This window comes from Cyprinus carpio, chromosome A20 (assembly GCF_018340385.1).
Source record: "Cyprinus carpio isolate SPL01 chromosome A20, ASM1834038v1, whole genome shotgun sequence".
NCBI lineage: Eukaryota > Metazoa > Chordata > Actinopteri > Cypriniformes > Cyprinidae > Cyprinus > Cyprinus carpio.
In genome coordinates, this window is record NC_056591.1 from 20811193 (window position 1) to 20837320 (window position 26128).

The 26128-nt window shown below is 37.4% G+C and overlaps 2 protein-coding genes across 5 annotated transcripts in view; one reads left to right on the plus strand and one right to left on the minus strand.

Moving 5' to 3' along the window:
- The window catches only part of LOC122149015 (mitochondrial peptide methionine sulfoxide reductase-like), a 65495-nt gene extending 60191 nt beyond the window's left edge, over positions 1-5304 (plus strand). For both annotated transcript variants that reach the window (XM_042778083.1, XM_042778082.1), the window contains one exon: positions 4225-5304. In XM_042778083.1, coding sequence (XP_042634017.1) covers positions 4225-4395 — 171 coding nt within the window. In that variant the 3' untranslated portion in view covers positions 4396-5304. The remainder of the gene's footprint in view (positions 1-4224) is intronic.
- Positions 5305-10851: 5547 nt separating this feature from the next.
- LOC109069124 (calcipressin-2-like) overlaps positions 10852-26128 on the minus strand; it is a 60306-nt gene continuing 45029 nt past the window's right edge. For all 3 annotated transcript variants that reach the window (XM_042778085.1, XM_042778084.1, XM_042778086.1), the window contains 3 exons: positions 21079-21252; positions 19901-20072; positions 10852-12083 (listed from right to left, as the gene is read on the minus strand). In XM_042778085.1, coding sequence (XP_042634019.1) covers positions 11929-12083; positions 19901-20072; positions 21079-21252 — 501 coding nt within the window. In that variant the 3' untranslated portion in view covers positions 10852-11928. The remainder of the gene's footprint in view (positions 12084-19900; positions 20073-21078; positions 21253-26128) is intronic.

Below are 26128 nucleotides of genomic sequence, written 5' to 3' on the forward strand. Positions count from 1 at the left end.
TGTAATGATACAAGAGACATGAACAAACTGGTACGTTGCATGTACAGTTTAAATATACAATATAGCAGTAATCATACTAAATGTTTGACTGCTCACTACCCTGATAGACCAATCAATATCAAGTATTCCAGAGTGAGTGTAATAATACTTCCTGTTTTCTAAATGAACCTAAAAAATTGAACTCATCTTAATGTTCTCCATAATTACAAGCTCTTGGCTCGAGCTCTGGTCTGTTTTCAGGAAGGTTCTTGCTTCAGCTGTTCATGTATGTGTTCCAAAAGTTAGAAATGGAAATTGACAACTTGATATGCTATTATAAGTAAATTGGTCATATCCCTCTTCTCTCTGATAGCACAAAACTGTGCCACGCTACCCAAAAGCACGTCTCCTTGGTGACTGTGCCTGCTAATAGCTGCACATGTGTTGGAGTGGTTGCTGGTGATGGTGTGTTGATGGGTGGAGCCAGACCCTGTGCAGGGCATCAGAATGCTGGGATTTGCTGCATTCGGCTCATGCCAGCTTGGCCAGCTGCCGGTTGGCACTTGCCTGCTGAGAGCGGCGGTTGATGGTACAAACCTGTAGTACTCGTGCGGTGTTATTTAGCCAGTGTGAAGGCATTGCTAGGCCATGTCAAATGGCTTTACTGACTCAAAACAGAAAGAGATAAGACAGCAAATAGAAGAGAACTATTTCACCAGGAAAAGCTACACTCAGGTGTTCACTAGGGCAAAAAACTTCCAAAGGTACTAATATGCACCTTTTAGGGTTAAATAAGGTACAAAGGTGTATCTTTTGAAAGGTCGTCACACCAGTGACAGCTTTTGTACCTTTCTTCTCAGAGTGTAGATACATGCAATATTGATTTTTATATATGCAGTATGAATTTAAAGAATATTTTAAAACTTTATAATAAGATTGTACACATTAACATGTATCATGAACTATAAACAAATACAGCATTTATTAATCTTGATTGATGTTCATTTTTAAAAATACTATTATTATTTGTCTTATAAGTATTTGTAAGAATTAAAGGGTTACTCCACCCCAAAACGAACATTTTGTCATTAATCACTTACCCCCATGTCGTTCCAAACCTGTAAAAGCTTTGTTCATCTTCCGAACACAATTTAAGATATTCTGGATGAAAACTGGGAGGCTTGAGACTGTCCCATAGACTGCCAAATAAATAACAGTGTCATGGTCAAGGAAAGAATGAAAAGCATCGTCAGAATAGTCCATCTGCCATCAGTGATTCAGCCGTAATGTTATGAAGTGATGAGAATACTTTTTGTTCACGAAGAAAACAAAAATAATGACCAGAATATCTTAAATTGTGTTCTGAAGACGAACAAAGTTTTTACAGGTTTGGAACGTCATGGGGGTAAGTGAATAATGACACAATTTTCATTTGGGGGTGGAGTATCCCTTTAACATTTAAACAAGATTAATAAATGCTCTTAGTTGTTAATTCATGTTAGTGCAATTGCACTAAACATATATTTATTTATTACTTTTTATGATAACAGAAATGTTTATAATATGTATCTTTGATTTCAAGTTCCTGGTTAGTTCAGAAAAATGACAATTCAGTGTGAGAGTTGTGAACTCAGAAACGGCTTTGAATGATTCACTGATTCATTGGGTCTGATTCAAGACACTAACTTGTGCAGCAGATTTGAGACTGTTTCATGAATCTTTTTGACTGACTCATTAAAAATAAATGGTTCTTAAGAGTCTTTTGTTCAAGAATTGGACATTGTGGCAAGTTGCATTCATTGACACACACACACAAAAACAAACACACACACACACACACACATATACACACACACACACACACACACACACACACACACACACACACACACACACACACACACACACACATATATATATATATATATATATATATATATATATATATATATATATATATTATATATATATTATATATATATATATAATATATATATATGTATTATTTTTTTTATATTTTTTTTTTAATTTTTTTCCCTTGAATAAACTTTAATTTATTCTCACTGTTTTATTTATATATTTATTTATTCTTTTCTCATTTTAGTCACAATCTGGGCCACAACCTATGCATCTATAAAATCAATATCTCATGTATTATTCTCAGAAGTGTCCATAGTTTAGAAAAGACCATTGTGGCTGGTCTGGCTTAACTGAGTCTTAAGTTTAACCAGAGAGATCATGCCACCAGATAGACCATCACCAAATCATTTTTTCGAACTATAATAAATCAGCTTGGGCTGCCATGGAAATGCATGCTGGTCTTGTCAGCAGGTTTACATTTTTTACATTTTAAGCGTTTTCTTCAAATTCCATGACAGTGTAGCAACCTCAATTTTCTGCACAGGATGAAATTTTTCATCTGGTGAAAGCAGGCACATTTTGCCCGCATACCTTCCAGTTGAACCTGTATTAATTTGTCTTCACTGGCGGAGCTCCCTGTGGCCCCTTAGGGCACCTGATGGATGGATGGATATACAGGCTTTGCTAGGACTTTATAAAAAGACAGCGAGACAGAGAGAGAGAGATGATATGTCTGTACCTAGCTCCTGTCTCCTGCAGCTGCTCCTAACAGGTGCATAACTGCTTCTTGCCAGATGGTCAGCAAAATGTGGTAGTTGCCAAGTTCCTTCACAGAATCAACCCTCCCTCTCACACAGGCACTGAGATGCGGAGATGGAGAGAAAGAGGTTAGAGAATGGGAAAGGTTGTGGACTAGACGCTATTGCAAGCAAAACTCATTTTTCAAAACCTTTTACTTGTTTTAAAACCAGGTGCAGAAATTGTGTTTTTTTCAGTGTGTAATTCTGCACTAAAGCATGTCAGGTGTCAGTACAAAAAAAAGGATAAATAAGTCTGCAGACATTTCCTTTAACCCTAAAACAGCAACATAATGCATTGTGTAATTCAAATGTGTAAAACCCCTGTGGAAAATTCCTTCATATTACCACAGTACACTAGGCCCTCTTTTTACAGACTTTTTTAAAGTGTTGGTGTAAATGTAGAATTGACTTGCAGCCACAGTTGGTTCAATAACAACTTTTAATGTGGCTGATCCAATCAGATTTCAGCATCAGAACTATCTGTTTAATTAAGTTCAGATAAGGGTCAGACTGTCCTCAGGTAAAGGTGGGTTGTGGAACGGTAATCGGATGCAGTGATCTCTTAGTTTCACAAAAGCCACAGTCCCACTGCTTTCTCTTATCGACCCCCCAAACAATCAAACTCTGACTGAGAGAAAGACAAACGGGGGCAGATCAAGATAGACTCCACGCACCAGCCATGTGGAAGCCGTGGATGCTGCAGGGATCATTGGGAGTGTGTGGGTACTCATACTTTCAATAATCCTCCTAACGGACTACTTTGAACATCTGGATTAAGAAGTGAACATCTGCCGTTCCCTTTCAATTTAGAAATCTGCATTACTCCCTTTTTCTGTGTCTCTCACTAAATGAATGTTGTACTACCTCACAAAGGATTTACCATGGGCCTGAAGAGAACACCAGGATGTTAAATATCATAAAAGAATATAGCCAATCCTAAAATATATTAATTATTATATATACAATAATGGTACAAAGTTTCACCCCTGTAAGATTTTTTTTGTTTGCTTTGATCACAAATATTAAAAACAATAATACTGTGAAATATTTTTACCATTTAAAATAACTTTTCTGTTTTAGTATATTTTTAATTTTGTTTATTCCTGAGATGGCAAAGCTGCATTTTTTAGCACATTACTCCACTCTTCAGTGTCACATGATTCTTCAGAAATCATTCTAATTTGCTTATTTGCTGCTCAAGAAACATTTCTTATTATTATCAATGATAAAACCAGTTATGCTGCATAGTATTTTTGTACAAACCATGATACCTATATATATATATATATATATAGAGAGAGAGAGAGAGAGGTCAGAGAGATGGTGGAAGATTGGTAAAAAATTATTTAAAAAGTTAACTTACAACCTTTTTTAGTGAAAGAAACCTTTATTTCAACATTTGTAATAAGTGGATAAAAACAAAAAAGCTTGATTTATGAAGATTTCAATTCATTCTTCTATTTTGTCCGAAAATGGGAAACTTACTCTAAGGCTACAACAAAAATACACTGATCTCAGCAGGCTAAATGCACTCAAATACACTAAATGGCACTGTATATTGATCATAAATGGCCTTCTGTCACAGATGCTGACTGAAGAGGGTTTTGGAGCCATCACCACAGAAATAACAATGACTAAGGAGTTCTACTATGCAGACGACTATCACCAGCAGTACCTCAGCAAGAACCCCAATGGCTACTGTGGACTGGGTGGCACCGGGGTCTCCTGCCCAATAGGGCTGAAGAGTAAAAATTAGTATGCTTCTACTGTCCTTTGGTTAGACAAATTTATATTAACTTGCCTTAATTGAAGCAATCGCCACTGGTATACCCAGGCCTACATGAAATTGTTGGATATATATATTATATAACTTTATAATGATTTGTGTAAGCTATGTGTGTTTTTCTGACCAATGCGTTTGATAACAAAATCAACTGACATTTTCCGTGTAATGCAATGACATGCGTACAATAAGTGCCTATATACTTTTTTGGGTCTACTGTGTACTTGAGATTTAAATAAATGGTAGACACATTGTTGTCTATGGCAGGCAGGATTGTGGGTTCATGTTTGTGTGTTTGTTCTAGATCCATCTGTCCATTCGATTCGCAAACATATCTATTCATCCTTCCATCTGTCTACTACCTATGTGTTTCCTTCCATCCCAGCCGTGCAAACAAGCACCCTCGTCCCTTTCCTCTTGCATTCACACAGCAGAATCTGTGTATGTTGTACCAGGAACGCTGTGAAAAACAAAACCCTTTGTTGATGGCACAAACAACTGTGCATGAAAACCAATTAGCGTTCCTAATGCAAAAAAGTGTTGTTAAAGGAATAGTTGACCCTAAAAAGAAAATTTGCTTTTAATTTTCTCACCCTCAGGGCATCCAAGATGTAGATGAATTACTCACTTCAGTAGAACATTAAGGTCTGCGTGAACTGGAAGTTGCTGCCGACTTTATTTCAGTGTAGTGACGTATTTCCAGCTGAAACGGAATATTGTCATTTTAAGAATCGAAAGAGCAAAACAGGAAACACAAAATTTATACCCATGGTTTCTGACAATGTATTGTGGTCTTAAGAAGCGAAATGATTGGTCTGTGTAAGATAATTATTTTTATGTGAACTATTTCTTTAATAAATAAATAAATTACTCTAAAAAATCTGTAAAGAGTTTTCTGTATTGATTTTTACAGGTATTTTACCTTCTATTTTAAATGAGTGCAGAATGGATGACATATTTTGTAGGCCCAAACCCAGAAACAAGTATTTTAGCACTTCAGTTTCCATCATCCTAAAGTCAGTTTTTTTTTTCTTTTTGGTTAAATACCTGAAATAATGTCTGTGGTTAACACAAATTCAAGATATTTTCACATTTTATTCTACAACATAAAATACATCAGTAATACTCATTGTGATTTTTAAAGCTTTTACTTGTCTTGAAAAAGGCAGGTGCTAACAAGTGGCTAAATGGGACTACAGAGGTTGTTGGGGGACATTAATGTCATTGCATCAAACAGGTAAACTAATCTACAAACTAGTTTTCTTTATAGCTGTGTTTATAATTGCGCTTTTGCAAACTGTTCTAATTCAAATTTCCAAGGATTTTTTTTTTTTTATTGAAAGTGTTTTGCTGGTGAGGTTGAAGTCGTGACCTTTGTGTAGTTCAATTGTTGACTATTTTTACCTTTCACAATTGTATTTAGGCTTTAAAATTAGGCTTTTAAATGTTAAAAAATGTAAAAGCATAATGGAGCTTACATGTAAAAATGAGAACAACCAAACCTTGTTATTCAAAATAGAGCGAATGTGATATTCTTCTAAATAGTGAGCCAAAGACACAAATGCTTCGGTTCACAACAAAAATAGGTATTTTGGAAAGCAATTGGTGTTTATGGAGGGTCTCTGGTGGGGCTGTGGGCATGTGTGGTTTTGGCTAATCCTCTGAGCAGGTGGCTACCGCTCCATGCACCTATTCCTGTGCCACAGTCGAAGAGGGCCTCTATGGGCAAGACTAGCATTGGTGTTCAGGAACCTGGCCTGGCACAACTTCTAACAGGCTGCTTTTTGCAATGCTGTGAAACAAGGACACTCGGTGACGCACACACTTTGGTCCTGGAACACAAACATACACACTGTTTTCTTGGACTAAGCAAGTTAGTGACTCAGGTCACGAAAGTCTATCTATCTATCTATCTATCTATCTATCTATCTATCTATCTATCTATCTATCTATCTATCTATCTATCTATTTATCTATCTATCTATCTATCTATCTATTTCACTTTAAAAGTTTAAGTATGCAATGGCTGATGAGGGTCACATGACCAAAAGGTATTAAAATGTAATTGTTTTTATTTGACTGTTTGACTAAATTTGATTTATCAGGAGTTGTGGTGGCTTTTCATTCACATTTTGACTTTAAAAAGGCAAACACTGGGATTCTTGCTTACATAATGCAATATAATGACATTCAAATTACTTCATATTTAAATGTGATTGTTCGCTATTTTATTGCAGCTAGTCTCAAAGATACAGAAATAAATGCGGAATTTAGCTGAAATTTAGTTTCAAAATGTTCATTTAACAGTATGTTTCCTTTTAGGTTTGAGTAGTTAGCAGTAACAGATGGTATGACTGCCATCTTCTGGTAGATAGTGAAATTGCATTTACAGGCAACCATTAAAAAATGGGTCAAATTGCATAAAATGGTAAGCTAATGGGGATTTATTTATATTTTTTAGATGATGCCTCCTGTTAAAGGTTTACTTTTCTAAAGTAATTTAGCTCTTCTAAAATAATAATTGTCTCAACATTGAAATAAACACCAGTGACTGTGAATATCCTTGGATATTCCACCCCAAAATTAAAATTTTGGCATTAATCTCTTACCCCCATGTCGTTCCAATCCCGTAAAAGATTTGTTCGTCTTCGGAACACGATTTAAGATATTTTGGATGAAAACCGGGAGGCCTGTGACTGTCCCATAGACTGCCAAGTAAATATCAGTGTCAAGGTCCATAAAAGGTATGAAAGTCGTCGTCAGAATACTCCGTCTGCCATCAGACGTGCAATCTGGGTTATATGAAGCAACGGGATCACTTTTTGTAAGCAAAGAAAACAAAAATAACAACTTTATTCAACAATTCTTCCCGGTTTTCATCCGAAATATCTTAAATTGTGTTCTGAAGACGAATTAAGCTTTTACGGGTTTGGAATGACATGGGAGTAAGTGATTAATGACACAATTTTCATTTTGGGGTGGAGTATCCCTTTAAGGATAAATTGACATAAGTTTGCATTGTGGTTTATGTATGTTTTCTCTCTTGAAGTAATAAAACAAGCGTACACATTTTGGTTATTGTTGTAAGCTGCCGAATCTCAACTTTAAAAGCACATTTTACCATTGGTATAATTAAAATATATCATTATCATTGTCATGTTATCATCTAAAGTGTCTGATCCACCTGACCTACAATGTCAGGAAATTAGAAATTGTTAACATTAATATACTTTAAAAAAATCTTAAATTGCTCCGTTTAGCCCGTAGCGTCAATGCCACTCCATTAGAGGGCAGACTATTCAAATGTATCATTAGTGATGCTAAGCACGACTCGCATCCTCTAGTCTAATCGAATCGTTTGTTTCGAAGAACCGATTCAAAAACTGCACGATGTAATTTTATCAACACCAGGTTCCAAATGTCACGCTATGGCATATTTCATAGTCTAAAACGTTCCGGTAAAATCCATCTGGACATGTTTAGCTGTTTACTACGTATTTCCCATTAAGCTGTTTAAGTGTTGCGTCGACTGAAAGAAGGTGTGAGACAGTGAGTTTTTGACTCGAGAATCACTCGGAATGATTCAGTTTTCAGGACCAGTCCCCGTGATTCACAGGAAAGAATCGAATGAACGATTCGTTAATGAATCGGACATTACTAATTGTTTTGACACTATTGTATCAGGCCTACAGGTGTTCAGTTTTCAGATCATCTTGAATCATATTGTTACCCAGGAAGTAACGGTATTGTCCACAAAGGTAATACCATTGTTTATAAGTAATGATGTACAGTATGTTAGGCAGTTTAATTCGTTATTATCCACCTTTTTCTTCAATACTGAAGTAAGCCTATGGGTGAGACTTCCGGTTCATTAGCCGCTAAAGGTAAATAACTCGAAGAATAACAACGTGCAGTAAACGGTTAAACAGTTTACACTACAAACCAGTGTCCTCATAATTAAGATAAAACATTAAAATAATATGTTATTAATTTTCAATATCACATTTATGTTGATTTATCTATACTGTACATTATAACCTCTACAAGTCATCAGACCACACGAGAGTTTTAAAACCAAACTTTTTTTTAATACTAACAAAGAATCATCTCAACTACTTGTACATGGCTACCATGAATATTTGTACAAAAATGCAGTAAAAATATTATTGATTAATATATACAGATATGTCTCCTTAGTGTCGGCAGGCAGGACGCACATGTAGATGACAAAAACACTAATAGTTTCGCTCGAGTATACACAATACAGATATTGTTTCCCAACATCAGTGACACTAACTCCAGATCAAAGACTTTAAGAACAGAGATAATATCATGTCTTCAGGAGTGCATGAAAAATAAAAGGAAATTACAGTTACTGAGTGATACTGTGTACAGTCATGTGAATAAGAAAGTGCAATACAGAACAATACAAAAATCTTAAATTACATGACAGTAAGGAAGGCTGGCAGCGTGTGAGACTGCAATAGATTTTTGTCATTGTGAGGAGAGAATATATGAAAAGCTGATTAGCCAAGCGCAATAATGAATTGGAAGGGAAAGTCCAAGGCAGTGGATGGTTGGTTGGTTGGTTGGTATTGATTTTGATATATTGCTCTCGTCCCATTCGTTTACACATTTATCCTATTGACATGTACTGATCCTATGCCTCATTTTTATGATTTTTTTTCAGAGAAGAGGACCAGAGTGTGCACTGCTTGTCTTGTGAGCAATAGATCAAATAAGGCTTGAGGCTGTGGTAGCATAAAGAAACATCTGTGTGTCACAATGCAGACGGTGATGTCAAGAGAGAGCTGTAAGTACCCTGTTTCCAAAACAGTGAAAGAGTCACTGCTTCAGGGGGATGGGGTGTATTATTTCTACATTCTTTCATGCTAATGGACACAGACAGATGAGTTGCAAACCAACAGCATTTGGACCGAAGAGCAATCCAATTCAACAGAGATTTGAGGAAAATTTGTGAAAAACAGCTTCCACACTTAACAAATGGTGAACACTGAATAACAGGTGTTTAAGCCAGATAACCTCCTTAAAGGGGTCATATGACATTGCTAAAAAGAACATTATTTTGTGTATTTGGTGTAAAGCAATGTGTTTATGCGGTTTAAGGTTAAAAAAAACATTATTTCCACATACTGTACATTATTGTTGCTCCTCTATGCCCTGCCTTTCTAAAACGTTGATTTTTACAAAGCTCATCGTTCTGAAAAGCGAGGTGTACGCTAATTGGCCAACTATCCAGTGCGTTGTGGTTGGCCGAATACCTAAAGTGTGTGACTGAAATGTTATGCCTCTTAACTGTGATGCCGTGTCCCGACGCGATGAGAAAAAAACAATAAAACCCATTACAAACGAGGCATTTGTTGCATCCAGTGGGGACATAATTATGGATTATAATGGCTTAAATTGTCTTTTTACGCGTTGCGTCGCGAAAACATAAAACCATTTGTCTGCATTTTTGATCGGAGAAACAACAAGCGCTACTTTACTCTGCTTAAAACTCTCATTTGAATCATCAGTGGCAAATTCTTTAAATATGAAAACATACTTACAGGTTGTTAGTCAGAACAGCTGGCATTGTAGGTCCAGGAAACAGTCCTCCGTTAAATGCGTTGCACACACACAAATATTTGGGTTGGACTGTTCTGGAACAGTGTTGTAAATACAACTTAACCACTGATTTCTAGTTGTGTCCTCTTTTGGAAGGCCAAACAAAGTAGTTTCGCTATCACAATGAAACACACAGCGTCTCCACAACATGACGGCGATGGCAACAATACTACAGCGAGAATAAAAGTTACTCCTTTCTTTGCGTGAACATTTGGGTGGTGTTATGCAAATCTTCCCACATTGTGACGTAGACATGTGGGGGAGTCTTTGAGCGAGCCGTTTTAGGAGTACGTGGACGAGTCTTAACTTTTATAAAGAATATCTCTTTGGGTTTGAGACTTTAGTCTTTGCAACTTTAGGGATCTTAACTATGCACGAACAGCTTGTAACACTCCAAAGAGAAAGGAAAACTTAATATCTCATCATATGACCCCTTTAAATTTTCAACAAACTCGTACAATAATACTTCAACGTAGGGCGGCAGTCAAGTATCACATTAACTAACCCTAGAAACTAACCCTTTAATGACACATCACAGTGTTGATGTACTGTCCTGGATGGCCGACATTTATATATCTTTGAATAAATAATATAACCTTTTTACCATAGCTAAATAATGTTTACCGACTATTCTGGTTTTATAGTGCCTTTGCGACTCAAATCTATGGATATGGTGTGTGCATGCCTTGATGTTATGTACTTACTTTAGATATATAAATAGATTATTTTAGCTAAATAATCCATAAATGAATTAGGCACACCAAAAAGATACTGACTGAATAAGGAAGGCCGACATCACTCTCGTAACTTTTGCTTTTTGTTACCCACTGTGTAATAGCACTTGGAAGATCTGTCTCAGTAGCATCCTACTGTACATGTTTTCTTTGACATGATTAGAAATGAACTTGTGTGCGAAAGTCTCAGACTACGAGCAGAGCTGTGGATTTGGACAACTACATTAAATTCTAGAAACGAGTAACCGTGCATAATACAGACTTCATTAAATGACATCTGATTACCCATTGATGTCATCTAATCTCTAATGAGAGCTTACAGAAGAAAAAAGTTCTTTAAGGTTTCCATCTTCAAAAGGGCACAAACACGACAAAACAAAAACAAAAAAATCACATTGAGGAAGCAACTTATATAGGTTCCACTGAAAGGTGTGGTCAAAATGTCAGCTTAACGTTTTTCTGTAAGAACACTGTTGGCGAGACACATAGACAGTTATACACAGCGGAAAACACAGCTACCAGAACATGCACTGGCCTGAAGAGAATGATTCTTGTGGTCTGCACTTTTTGCTCTGCAAAAGTGATCCTTTTGCCATACTAGGGTTATTTAACAGAAATTTGTTAGGAAAGATATATTTCTAAGGGTGCCACATGCAGCGCTGGTGTTTAGACACATTTAGCGGCTAGCATGCCCTTATGAAGAATGTAATATTATTAATGGCTTGCTGGGTACAAATGGTACATAGTTGTGGTGCAAGAGCAAAGCCAAGTGGCCAGCTATCAGCCAGTAGGCACATCTGACATTATCATGTGCCACAGCCCAGGAGCCAATCAGAAATGTAGGTGAGAGCAGGGACGGGTACATGCTGCCTCTAACTGGTGATCAGATGACATTACAACAGAGTCAGATTGGGAAAGAGTTACAGAGAGCAGCCATATTTAACACAGAGTATTGCAACATAAAAAAAATTGTGACAGCACATTTAGTATTGTATACATGTTTGTGCTGAATGAGAAACACATATTAGAGTCCCTCAGACCCTGGTTGTGTGTTTCACAAGGTTCTGAAGGAGGGTGGCAGAGGTCCTGTAAAGGAGATGGTGGAGGGGATAAATCCTCCTGACTCTGTGCGGAGCTGTAGAGTTCAGTGTGAGACTGGCAGGTCTGGGCGTCGGGTCTGGATGATTTTTGGTTTAGGGTTGTTCTTTGGTTCCTCCTCCTCATCTGTATCGCTGTCACAGACATGGACCACAACGCTGGGCGTAGACTCTGTGCCTGCATGTAGCTCAAACTTCTCACCTGTATGTGTAGAAGAGAAGAACCTGTAAGCTTGAGAGTTTCTGGCTGATGTATAGAATACTGATAATATTTTCATAGAGATTTTGCTGGCGATATATAATATGGCAACACTGGGAATATTACATTGATTTGCAGTCATTACACTCAATATTTGGCCACTGTTTCACAATTATTTCTTGTCTCACATTGAAACAAGAATTTAGAGAGAAATTTAATATTTTCTGTTTTTAAAATTAGTTGGTAAGTTTTGGTTTTGAATTACAGTATGGCTTTTCAAGTAAAATTTAGAAAGTTTGATTACTTTCCTCTAATCACTTCTAACTGTCAAAACTAATTTTTTAATGAATACCTTTTTATATAAATTAAAATGATTTCAGTAGGTATGATTTTTGAAAGAAGTATCTTATGTTCACCAAGGCTGCATTTATTTGATCAGAAATACAGCAAGAATAGAAATACTGTGAAATAATATTAGAATTTTTGGAATATTTTAGAATTGCTTTATTTAAATATATCTTTAAATGTAATTTATTCCTGTTATGTCAAAGCTGAATTTTCAGCAGCTATCATTCTTCTTATTATTTTTTCTTATTATTATCTATGTTGAAAACTATTGTGCTGCTGTTGTGGATACCATGATGCATTTTTTCATGATTTTTTGATGAATAAAAACAGCATATGAAATAAATCTTCAAAAACGTTTTGAACAGTAGTGTAGGTATATGCTGTTCATTATTATATTGGTGTGTATATATGAAAATTATATAATATAGCTAGACAGAGTACATTTTTACAGTATCTTTGCAATAAACTTTTTTTTTTTTAAATTCTAATTGGCTTGTGCCATTGCTTATACTGCATTGTAGTCAACATCCTACATTTAATAAAATATGATTATCCAATTTTGTTTTCATATCTAACTTTAAGTCTGCAATATTAAGCAGGAATTTTCCATCTTAAGACTCTGAATGGAATGCAGCACTATATAGTCACTTTATAACTGACTGGGAAAATACTGTTGTAGTAATTTCTCCTGCAATACTAACAATTAGGCCTAGAGGGCACTCTCTCTCCAGAACTCAATGGGAGAAGAGAGATGATATTTTAGGCAGAGAAAACCTGCAATGATCCATAGCATTACAAGCATTAAACATATACACAGAATCCATTAGGGAACGGTGCTATTTATCCAGTGCTGAAAATCCTTGTAACACTACGAGAATGGAAACCTAGAAATCCATAGAGCCTGTCAGTCAGAGAGGGGTCTGGAGGTGTTTCCACACTTCAGGTAATTAAAACTAGAACTGCACACATTCACAAGAGATTAGCTGCTTTTCTACATCTCTCCATCTTTGCTGCACGAGGGCCGGATGAGAGTAAATATTTGAAATGTGCTGGACGAATACACTGTGTATGTTTGCAGGATGGAACAGAGCAGGAAGCAGAATCAAAGTTTACCACTTTGCCTTTGGGCGGCATGAGTGTGCAGTGCATTGTGGTCACCCAGAGGATCTAGCACACTCTAAAGACCCTCTTATCTTAATTTTTTTCTGGAAATCGCTGGCTTATGTTGACTGTCTTTTCCCTGGCCTAGACCCATTTTTTCCCACTGTTTTGACCTAATTCCTCTATCAGTTACGCATCTTATGTTTTATTCATGCAAAACGCATTCGTTCAAACAATTCCTCAGCCATGTTCCTACAAATTTACAATCCCTCGCATTCCTCTTCTCCTGCATAGCCTCCTGAGGGCTCAGCCTCTCCCCGAGACCTGGGCATGACGTCAATGCTGCATACTGACGTCAAGGGTCAGACAGCCGAAGAGAGAAAGAGTGAGCAATCAAGCTCGTTAACGCAGAAATGAAACCTTAAAGTCTTCCTAGACCATAAGAAACCTTACGAGAGGATAAAAACATAAGGCTGTGTGGTAATGTTGCAGAGCCATCTTTAATAAATCAGCAAAAATGAGTCTTTATTAAAACAGCAGTGATCTCATTGGCATGCGGAGCACATCTCCCCAGCTCTATCCTTCAATTCAAGGGCACCGCTCATCCAGAGCCGTGTGTGTGTGCATGACAGCCGTGCACCACTGAAGATCCAACAGCTGAGAAGGAGAGAGGTGGGGAGCGAGTGTGGCCGCTGAAAGGCCAGATGGATTTCGTCCGGTTAGTGTAGATTCAGTGGGCCGGTGCAGGGAAACGGTGTGGGGTATTTTTAGAGCATTCTTTCAAAAGAGGAGCAAAACACTTCACTTCCCTTCATCCTTTTAAAGTCCTCCTCTCCAAAAACACAAATGACAGTTTTGCATTCCTTAGCAACCGTCCCAAAAATAAACCCCCTCTTCTGATTAAAAAAAAAAATCCTTTATGGCAAGCAAAAATTAACCCTTTATGGCAAGAATGCCATAGAAGCAGGAGTGTACAAGGGAAAAGATCACATCTGATAAGCCCAGCTGCAGACTGAATAACAGCAAGTGAATGGATAATGACTCACGCAAATTGCCATGTATTTGGTGTCAGCCATCTGCCGACGTGTTTGAAAATACCCTCAAATAAATAGTAAAAAGTGAGAAGCTATGCTGTACAGTACTTTGATCCATTGATATTATGCATGTTTCAGTCCTCTACAGTGGCACTACAACCTTTCAAAGAGGCTGGGTTTCCGCACTATGAGAAAAATAGTGCAAAAATTGTAACTTTAGCTTTTCATGGAGGCAGTACCTTCGAAGGCACACATTTGTATCACATTTATCCATGAAGCATGAATACTAGTTGCTAACACAAACAATAGTTTTACAGCATTAATGCTGTTTAATGTTACTTTCTATGTAATTAATTTTCATTTATTTTTTTACATTTCAAGTTGTATAAATTTGCACCATTTAATGATTATAAGCAAACATGAATTAACAATGAACATACACTCCCATTTAAAAGTTTGAGGTCGGTAAGATTTTTTATGTTTTTGAAAGAAATCCCTTATGCATTTAGCATTTTTTCAGCATTTTCTGATGAATAGAAATTTCAAAAGAACAGCATTTATTTGACATTGAAGTGTTATAACATTATAAATGTCTTTACTGTCACTTTCAATCAAAGAAATGCATCCTTGCTGAATAAAAATCATTTCTTTCAAAAAAATAAAACTCGTACTGAACCAAAACCTTTGAACAGTAGTGTAGTAAAATTAACTGCAGTAAATGTTGTCAAAGTGTCTTCTTCATTTTTAGTCCATCAGATGTAATGCATTATGTATTTTTTAAATGATTAATAATTGTGTTCTTGAAAGCATAACATTTATATTTTTGAATGAATTTCTGCTGCCTTATAGCTCAAGATAGTCTGTAGTGGAGGTTTGGAGCTGTTTGTGTTCTTATAAAGCCATCTGTCATGGTTCAATCAGTGTTGTCCTGGCATCATTTTAATGTGCTTCCAGAGTGACAAGTTAGAGGGCAATTACGGCAAAGGTGATTGTCTCAAAAATTTACATCAGAAATGAAACATACTTTTGGGTTCAAGTATTTTTAGGTGACAGTGGGAAACCTGGCCCTTTTTATGAAGAAACTATTGTGCTTGACAGTTCTCAACACATTTATGCAAAAAGAGAGACATATAGCACATACTGTAGTTTATAATGTGTAAGCTCTCTTTATGTCCCAGATCAGGTTCACAGGTGTTCCCTCCCATAGTTTGTGTGCTTTGTGTAGCTATAAGAACCCTCTCTGGGCCCTGCACACCACACATGCTGGGCTCCAGCTCTGTTATCTAAGCGTCCACAGATGCAGCAGGAATATTTCATTAAGTGCTTTTGCTTTCTCAGGGTGAGGCGGCTGGGTATGCGCCTTGTAAACAGAGCAGGGAACAACAAAAGCGCTTTGCTTTAATGAGCTGGAGTGTGTACGTATATTGTTGTACTGTACAATTTCAGTGCGAGCCATGTGGAAACGCAGCCTCTCCGACACAAACGTGTGTATGGAAACACACGCTTAACAATGGAAAAAAGCTTCCTTCCACAACAACCACAATCATTATTGCCATCCGACAGCAGTCTAACGCAGTCGAGGTGCCTGAGCTGAATGGGCTGTTTGTTTAGCTTGCCACATGGTTTCACTTGAGTGCTGTTGATTGCTCACTAGTTTGTACCGTCTCCTCTGTTCCCTAATCGCCTTCAATTGCTATTAAAATGCACCAGCTTTGTGACTGAAGCCCAACATGGACACACAAGGTCAAAACTGAATGTTTAAGGCAATGAAACATCAGAGCACAAAGCACATCCCACATTAGTTTAGGCTGCGATTCACTGAAGCAAAACCAGTCTAATATCACAACTCAATCACTTGTTCTCAGTCAAATGGCCTGGTATGTAAAATGAATATTGAAATTAGGGGTGGGCAATATATTTAATATCTGTGATGATTTTGTTGGCTACAATGTTTTTGATGCCTTGTATTTATTTAGTTTAGCATGCTTTATCTTGCATCTCTGATTAAACTTCAGTAGCAAAAACAGTGTCACTAATTTGAATTGTTCAAAATTCTGAAATTCAAAAATGTTTAAGGAAGTCCCTGTGTGACATTTTTCTTTTATTCAAATGTTTTAGTAAAAATACATAACTAAAATATGTTAATTCCCAGGTGTTTTTATATTGGTGACTATTGTGAACTTTTAGATTGAAATTAAGTTTCCTCTTCATTTTAGAACAAAATATTGTAACATTTATCTGTCCTTTCCCACTGCATCTACTGTAGACATAAGGCCTTGTTTAACCCAGTTCAGTGCTGCTCTTTCTCTCTGTCAGGTTATTAAGGGGTAATCAATAGCAATAATGTACTGTTCTCTAAATTCATGCATAATTGTAGCGACTTAAGGATTAATTGTTAAATGTGTCTCAAGATGCCAGCTTGATCTCTGGAGTGTGATCTCCCATCCTGTAATTGAGTTCAGACTGATTTTATACAAGCATACTGTACATACACTCAATGTGACGTTTTATCCTCAGACAATTTATGTTTGCTATTGATTTCATTTTACAAATACGATGGAATCTAATGTGACAAGTGAATGTTGTTTAGTGTAGTTATTAGTCAAAATGTCAAATAATTTGAATTTCTTCATATATTTTAGTATTGGTATTCTGTCATGTAAAGTCCTTAAAATGCATTCCTACTCAGCAAATGAAAAAGGTGTTTTTCATTAGCACAAAAACTCAATATTCAACAACAATATGCAAAAAACTAAAAAAAACAAAAAAAAAAATTTAAAACAACACTCTCTAGCACCACACCTCACCTTTAAAAATATAACACAAATAAACTCCTGACTGGCTGACCTCAGAACAGGCTGTGAAACCACCAGAGAAGTGAAGCGGTTTCAATGTCCCGCTCTGGGATTATGCAACTCTGAATGACTCTCTTTCACAACCTCTCAGCAGCAGCCATTGATACAAATCTAGCACTGCTATGTATGTTTATATACATACATGTGCAGAAGTAAGTGTTTTATGTGTCACTGTGATGAAAAACAGTATGATATGCAAGCTAGGCTGCATTTTTCCATTGAGCATGTTGCGGTGTGGTGAGCTAAATCAAGCATTTATGGCTTTGCTGGGTAGCATGAACAGTCAGTCCCTGCTAAAGCCATTCAGATATAAATATGTAAAATATGTAACACATATGTTTTTCATTGTCTTGTCAGTTGCCTTCATGTCACAATTCAGGAAGACTGTTGGTGAACGACTTGAGGCTCTGCATGTATTTTTGTGGTGCCATGTAGTGTTGTCATATTAAATTAATTAATATAAATAATTCAATAATAATTTAATTTACATTTTGTTCGAATTAAACAAATTAATAATTATTAAATTATAAAAAATTAATTTAATAATACACACAAAAAACTAATTAAATCACAAAATTAAGCTTATTTTAAATTAAAAGTATTTTTACAATTATTTAAATTCATTCATATGCTTGACAACAATACATAATTTTATTTTTGATGCAAACTTGCAGCTATTTATATACTAAAATGGTCAGATCAATAAGCGTTTTTGTTTTCTTTTTTACTAAGGGAGAAGTGAAAATAATTTTGTTTTAAGTTGTAGTAAACCTGGGAATTTCTTAAAGAATAACTAGCTGTTTTGGCACAGATGATATGTGACCTGAACATCTACTCATTGTCCTAGATCTGGTTGTGCCATCTGCATGTTAGCCTTGCATCTCACAGTGACTCATATTATCACAGTTGTAAAAGCTTTTAACTATGTAAAGTATTTGTCTGAACAACAGAGTATGCGTTGTGCCACTCTGATAAGCTATGGCTCATTTGTTCACGCGTCGCTCTATTACATAAGTAATATAGGTTAAACCATCTGAATTATGCTTAAACATTCTTCATACTTAGTTAGAGAGAGCCAGACAGAGAGAGATTTAGAATTCAGCAGGATGTTTTCACAGGATTTTGAAATGGATCCCTTGGGGGTTTGATGGCTGAGAGTCCATAATGCCAAGCCCTGTTGCATAATTCAAATGTTCCTACTCCATAATCCCCAAACGCCTTTTACACTGTCAGCTAAAAATAGACCAAACAAACAGAGGGTGACATTCAATATTGACCTGATTCCATAAGTGATGTACTGCCAACCAGAGCATTTAGGCCTGGCTTCCCTGTGGCTGAGTACTGTTATATACTCACGTGCTCGACATGCTCTAAAGCTGCTCGTTTGCAAAATGAGGCAAGATGGACTGATTGTCCCGAGCAGCTGTTTAGATGGGAATACAAGACGATGATGCGTCTACCAGGGCAGCAGATGGATCAGTGAGTGATATAATACTGACAAATTTAGACACATTATGAGAAACCGCATGGCACTGAGGGTAAAAAGGTCTCTCAGATAGATTTTTTTAGTCTAAACCAGCTGTGAAAGTAACTGCCAATTACAATGTGTTTGGCTTGAATTTGTAAAAATACAGTCCCACAGATAAAGGCTGATGGATTCAGAGCAATTTATTCAGAGCACCACCATGATGGTTATATCATGAAATTATCATCTGCTACCACAGTGTTTTTTGTAAGCATAAAGTAGTGGTGGACAATGGAAAGACAATGACAAAGATGATTTATGGCTAACCTAACTACAGAGTTACATAACGTTATGGAAGAACTGTCATCATCTGTAATTTAATACGTGATGCTATAAAAAACCCTTACAGGAAATTCATGGTAGCCCATTAATTGGGAACTGGAGATGCCCAGAACCACTGAAAAGGTCACCCAGCAGTGCTTTATAATGTGCTTATTTACTCCAAGATGGCTGAGGTGTTCCCATGAGAGCCAGGGCACTCACAGGCCCACTGTATGAAAGTGTGTGTGGTCCATAACAAACGTAGCCCCCATCTGCACTGTTAAACACCCAGATAAACAGAAGCATCTACACGGCAGCTTTAATCAAAACACATTGCAGCTCCAGAAGCACTTACTACAGTAACCGCTCATCAGGGCACAGTGGGAGTTGCTCATACACACACACACACACCCCCCTGAAGGTCAGCCGAAGAAGAGTGTGCATTGATTAGGAGCAGGATGGTGGACGTAATCACCTGCACTGCAGTGAAGAGGACAATTCAAGACAATGGCTAACCGAGTGAGTAATGAATGTGCTTGATTTGAGAGGATAAGGACTTGTAGCATGCTACGTGATGTCCCAGCACGAAAGCCTGAACTTCAGAGTTCAGGTGTGTGTAAGACCTTTCATACCAGTGCATGATGAACTTGGATAATGGCAAAGTTTGAAAGAAAAGACTGGTGAGTTGTAACTGACCTGGGCCAAGCTTGGCAACTGCATAAAGCAGGTCGTAGTTAATAACTGGTGTGGCCTCGTCAATCTGTTGCCAGCCAACTGGAGGTGAGCCAGGAGGCGAGATGAGGAACTGTTTGGAAGGCTGGGGAGGAGCCAGGTGCAAATTGTCTCCTTCGGATGCTGGGTTCTGCACCTGAGAGCCAGAGAGTGTGTTAGTCCAGGATGCAGTCAAACAAAGACCTAACTGGAACACTTGATAATCTAACCATACAAAACCTAAGTATTCATTATGTTTTTGAACACTCTGCATACACAGTTTTCAATATTCTATATCCCAGGACACTCTAAAAACTAAAAATTTAAAAATTCTATACCACACAGTTTGGAAAACTTTAGAATTTAACAATTGGTTCCCATTCAGTTCATGAGTCTATCTATCTATCTATCTATCTATCTTAAAAATCTTTAAACTTTATTTTTAAACTTTCAGAAAAGGCTATGTAAAATTGAGTTATATGAAAGTATTTGAATTTCAGTTCATTTTAATTCAACATCCTTACATTTTCATTTGAATTGCAGTTCTGTATCCTGTCACTCAGCTCAGTTCTGAAATGCAAATAAACCCCACAATACACTGCATTCATATTCAAGATGTCCTTCATTTGAACCCTCATTTTGCAACAACCATGTCAACTTGATTCGGGCAGTTACGCTGGTGGGCGGCTAATACCAACTATCAGAATGCATTTATTTCAGAGCTGTCTGCTCCAGCCTGTGGATTCTGCCTTATTAGAGTTGTCTAATCCTGAATATGAGTTCATTTCCTGCTTACTGAGAAAGGTTAGAGACCCTGACATGATTTATGGAAAGATTACGCTAAACATGATGTATGATCAAATGCTAACTGCACTGTGACTGTCTGTGTATAAAGGAATCCCTAATGTCTCAGTATCTTTCTATTGCTCTATAGTTCATTCTATCAAAACTCTAGTAATTTTTGATTCCATGTGGTGCAGAGAAATTACACACTTTGAGCAGCATAGTATTGAAATATACTTGTTTAATCAACTCCGATTCAGATCTAATCAGGCAGAAACACGATATTACTTGACGAATGCTTAGTTTGTATGTTAACCTGTTGTTCTGCGTGTCACTTCTAAATGTACTTGAAATTTTGGGCAACCTAAGCCACTTCTCACCTGGGCAAAATAGAGTTTAAGTTTCTTTCCTCTGAAAGGTGTCTCGTGCAGCTCTATTCTAGCACTGGCTGCTGCTTTGGGGTTACTAAAATTGATTCGTACACGTCGGAAGCTCTTAAACTGCTGGAATGTCACACCATCATCATACGCGAGAAACAGCGCCTCGAACATTTTCTGAAAGACAAAAAATAAACAAGGTAAATTAACAAGGGATAAATATTTCAATTCTGTCCTGGCAAATGTCAAAGCATGAATAATTCACATGTCTTCATAGAGGACAAAGAAAGATGAGCATTTTTTTTTGTGCCAGAAACAAGAAAGACCTGTTCCACCAATATCAAGCTTATCAGGGCCATGAGAGAATGATTGCGAGTAATGTCATCATAACGCTGACAGGATGAATGTCATTGTATTCTTTGTAAAAAGTCTTTGGACTAGGCATGCCCCACAGAACATCCAATCAGCTCAGCCAGAACTGGATCCTTTTGGAGAGACAGAATGGCTGAGCCTCTTAATATTAATTTCCTGTTCAGGAGAGGAACTGATGAAAGCAATTTTATGGTCGCTCATATCTCTCAATTCAGTAATCAGTCCTAATAGGTCTGGGTAACCCATAGCACTCTCAGCCTCATGTATTAAAGAGAGGACTTTCCCAGATCAGATGTTTTTACATGCATTCTAACTTTCTCCATGAGGATTTATGGATAGTTCACCCCAAAATGAAAATTCAGTCATAATTTAATTTATAATTCTGGCCTTCCTGTAGTTCAAACAGTAGAGCATGGTGTTAGCATGACCAGGTCATGGTTTTGATTTCTAGGAAAAGCAGGAATTGATAAAACGCATACCTTGAATGCAATATAATTCACTTTGGATAAATATATCTGCCAAATACAGAAATTTACATTTCAAAAAGTCACTCACAAAGATTTAGAACAAAATGAAGGTAAGTGATGACAAAATGTACATTTTTGGGTGGACTGTCCCTTTAAAACATTATGCTTATTGTTTTTGTTGTGATATAATAGCTTCTTATAAATTTTCATTGCTTTAGAAGACCTCTGAATATTTTATTTGTAACCTTAGAGGTGAGGTGTGTAATTTCTGCCCCTAGCAGCAAAACTGCAAACAAACAAATAAATAAATAACAAGTTTGTGTTTTAAAGCAGGTTTCACAAACCCCTTCCAGCTTAATGAATGATTTTAAATGGGATAGGGAAAAGTACTTTAACAAAAGTTTTAAAGCTGTTTAAATAGCATATTAAATACATAAAAGCACACTGTTATGAAACACTCCTTTAGAGTAGCATCTAAAACTAGAATAGAAACAGCTTAAACTGATTTATATCCCCCTCACCACCCAAAATAATATAAAAAAACTCATCAAATGTGTGTAGGCTATCACATTCCTGATTTGATTGTTCAGCTCAAGGTATTTGAGGTAAGTGAGGTATTTAATTACATTATTTTCAGAGACCTGTTAAAACGGCTAATGTCTTAGGTTTGGGTTTGCTTTGCCTTTTAAAGGCATAAGCACTTGGAAGTGAGGCCAGTGTGTACACCAAAAATAGGTATTCAACATGAAACCCTCAAATATGCCCTTAAATTCTAGCCAACTGCTGGTAAAACACTTCAGTATGACGACAAACAATAATCTAAAATGTGAAACCCCTAACACGGGAACCACGGGACATTATGTGAGGTCTAGGAGACGTGCTTTGTTTGTATCAGAAATCAAGTTCAGGTAGAGATCGGGTGGATGATATGATGTAGAAGTTTAATATGATAGAAGTTAAGGTTTGTGACCAGAAAGTTCCTGGTCTGATGTCCTTGAAGGTTGCCCTATAAGTCACAAGTCTCAAAATACCAGTGAATACTAAGTTGACACTTAAAATGCATAATATTTGTATAATAGTTTATACAAAATAAATATCTAGACTTCAAATATTTTTTTTCTTCCATGGTGCTCATTAAAAATATTTTTATTTTCATGTAGCTCAAATGTAATTATATATTAAGACTGTGTGCTTCAATATTACTGCTGGTATTTTTGATCAAATAATGCAGACTTGGTGACCATAAGACTCCAAACTTTTGAACAGTAGTGTATATGTGAATTTATTGCTATCAATCTATATCTATATATATATATATATATATATATATACTTTACATCAAAGCCAGATCATGATGTTACTGGCCTCTTAGTGGGACTGATAGTTGCCTGATTTACAGGGAGCAGCTGTATAACTGTGTAGTTAAAATGTATGGTTGCAAAAGCACTTGTATTTGTTGAAGCTTTGCAACTTTTTGCAAACTTGTTAACTTTGAAGACTGCTACTTTAAGGGAGGCATCTTCTTATAAGTGTACAGTTGCTTTTGATAAAAACATCTATTAGCATTGCGTTACCAAGCGCAAGGTTGGGGGTTCGTTTCCCCGGGAACACATGATAGGTAAAAATTGATAGCCTGAATGCACTGTAAGTCGCATTGGATAAAAGCGTCTGCTAAATGCACAAATTTCTATGGGAAGTCGTGGCCTAATGGTTAGAGAGTCGGACTCCCAATCGAAGGGTTGTCAGTTCGAGTCTCGGGCCGGCAGGAATTGTGGGTGGGAGGAGTGCATGTACAATTCTCTCTCCACCTTCAATACCATGACTTAGGTGCCCTTGAGCAAGGCATCGAACCCCCAACTGCTCCCCGGGCGCCGCAGCATAAAATGGGCCCAAACTGTGGGTGTGTGTTCACAGTGTGTGTGTGTTCACTGCTCTGTGTGTGTGCACTTCGGATGGGTTAAATGCAGAGCACGAATTCTGAGTATGGGTCACCATACTTGGCTGAATGTCACGTCACTTTAAATGACTCTTTACTGTCAGTCACCGGAGGTTTTGCTCAATGCTTCACAATACACAGAATTTAAAGTTGTCACTTTTAGCATCAGGAAATAGTGAATGTGCTTGAAAAAAATGTCCAGAGATGGGGGAAGATGAAAGATTAGAGCCACTCGTTGGTACCCTCCTTCAGAGACAGATGAGCCAGTTTTCTTCCAAAAGGCGCCAAACACCTTGTATCCTGTCACAATCTGTGAGAAACCTCCAGCATATTCCTTCATCTCAGAGCCAAGAGTGAGCGTCCCTAGAGATGACAGCTGTGGATATGTCTTGTCCACCATGTGTCAGGATGTGAGGTGTGTATCAGCATTGACAGCTGGACCCATTCTTAATGATTCCGCAATGACAGGTGACACAAGATGAGTCCATGAGAGAGTTGCAGTGCATATGTGCACATTTTCTTTACTCCAGGCGTCTGACTCAGCACTTCCCTGATGTTCTACAAGATGTCAAATGCGTCCAGAGCTAATTATAGAACAAGAACTTGATGGCGTGTGAAATGCTGATCAAAGCACATTCATCTGATCTGCTGCACCTTGAAATTAGATCATTTACTACCATCACAATACTGACATTGGATGCCGGTGTCCCTATAGGCATCTTAATTAGCCTCCCTTGGTCATCCAGCTTCATGTTGATCTTTTTAGCAAGGCAGTCAGACATTTCCCAATTTTTGTTATGAGAAATGGCTTTGCATATGAGCTGAATTTTCAGTATCACAATGTACTGTAAAGGATATTCAGGTTCATTCACAATTTAGACCAGGTTTATTTCTCCAAGTATCCTTTAGTAACAAGATTGTTATCATTTTCATGGGTGGTGTTTGAACCAAATTTCAAACAGCAGCGCAGCGTGAACTTACTAGAGCAGATGCGTTTATTCGCTGATGAGTCACTCGACACTAAACAGCACTGTGAGATCCAGTGTAAAGTGCCTGAATTCAGCAAAATGATGATTCAAACTAGTTTAAAGCCAGATAAAACAGCGCTAATAAACAGGAGAAACACTGTGCACAATGATCGTGAGAAGGCTTTTCAATCTACAAATCACCATCATATACTATGGATTTACTGTAACACTAACTGCACCATGGTATTGTGGCAGAAATGTGGCATATTCATATGGAATTTTATTATATTATTAATGTAGTCATGCAATAAAGGGGTAATGAAGTATAATTAAAAGTTGGGACAGGTAGCAATAAGAGGCCGGAAAAGTTAAAAGTACATTTAAGGAACAGCTTGAGGACCAATTTGCAACTTATTAGGTCAATTGGCAACATGATTGGGTATAAAAAGAGCCTTTCAGAGTGGCAGTGTCTCTCAGAAGTCAAGATGGGCAGAGGATCACCAATTCCCCCAATGCTGTGGCGAAAAAATAGTGAAGCAATATCAGAAAGCAGTTTCTCAGAGAAAATTGCAAAGAGTTTGAAGTTATCATCTACAGTGCATAATATCATCCAAAGATTCAGAGAATCTGGAACAATCTCTGTGTGTAAGGGTCAAGGCCGGAAAACCATACTGGATGCCCGTGATCTTCGGGCCCTTAGACAGCACTGCATCACATACATGAATGCTACTGTAATGGAAATCACAACATGGGCTCAGGAATACTTCCAGAAAACATTGTCGGTGAACACAATCCACCGTGCCATTCGCCGTTGCCGGCTAAAACTCTATAGGCCAAAAAAGAAGCCATAACATGATCCAGAAGTGCAGGCATTTTCTCTGGGCCAAGGCTCATTTAAAATGGACTGTGGCAAAGTGGAAAACTGTTCTGTGGTCTGACGAATCAAAATTTGAAGTTCTTTTTGGAAAACTGGGACGCCATGTCATCCACACTAAAGAGGAGAAGGACAACCCAAATTGTTATCAGCGCTCAGTTCAGAAGCCTGCATCTCTGTTGGTATGGGGTTGCATGAGTGCATGTGGCATGGGCAGCTTACACATCTGGAAATGCACCATCAATGCTGAAAGGTATATCCAAGTTCTAGAACAACATATGCTCCCATCCAGACATCGTCTATTTCAGGGAAGACCTTGCATTTTCCAACATGACAATGCCAGACCACATACTGCATCAATTACAACATCATGGCTGCGTAGAAGAAGGATCCGGGTACTGAAATGGCCAGGCTGCAGTCCAAATCTTTCACCCAT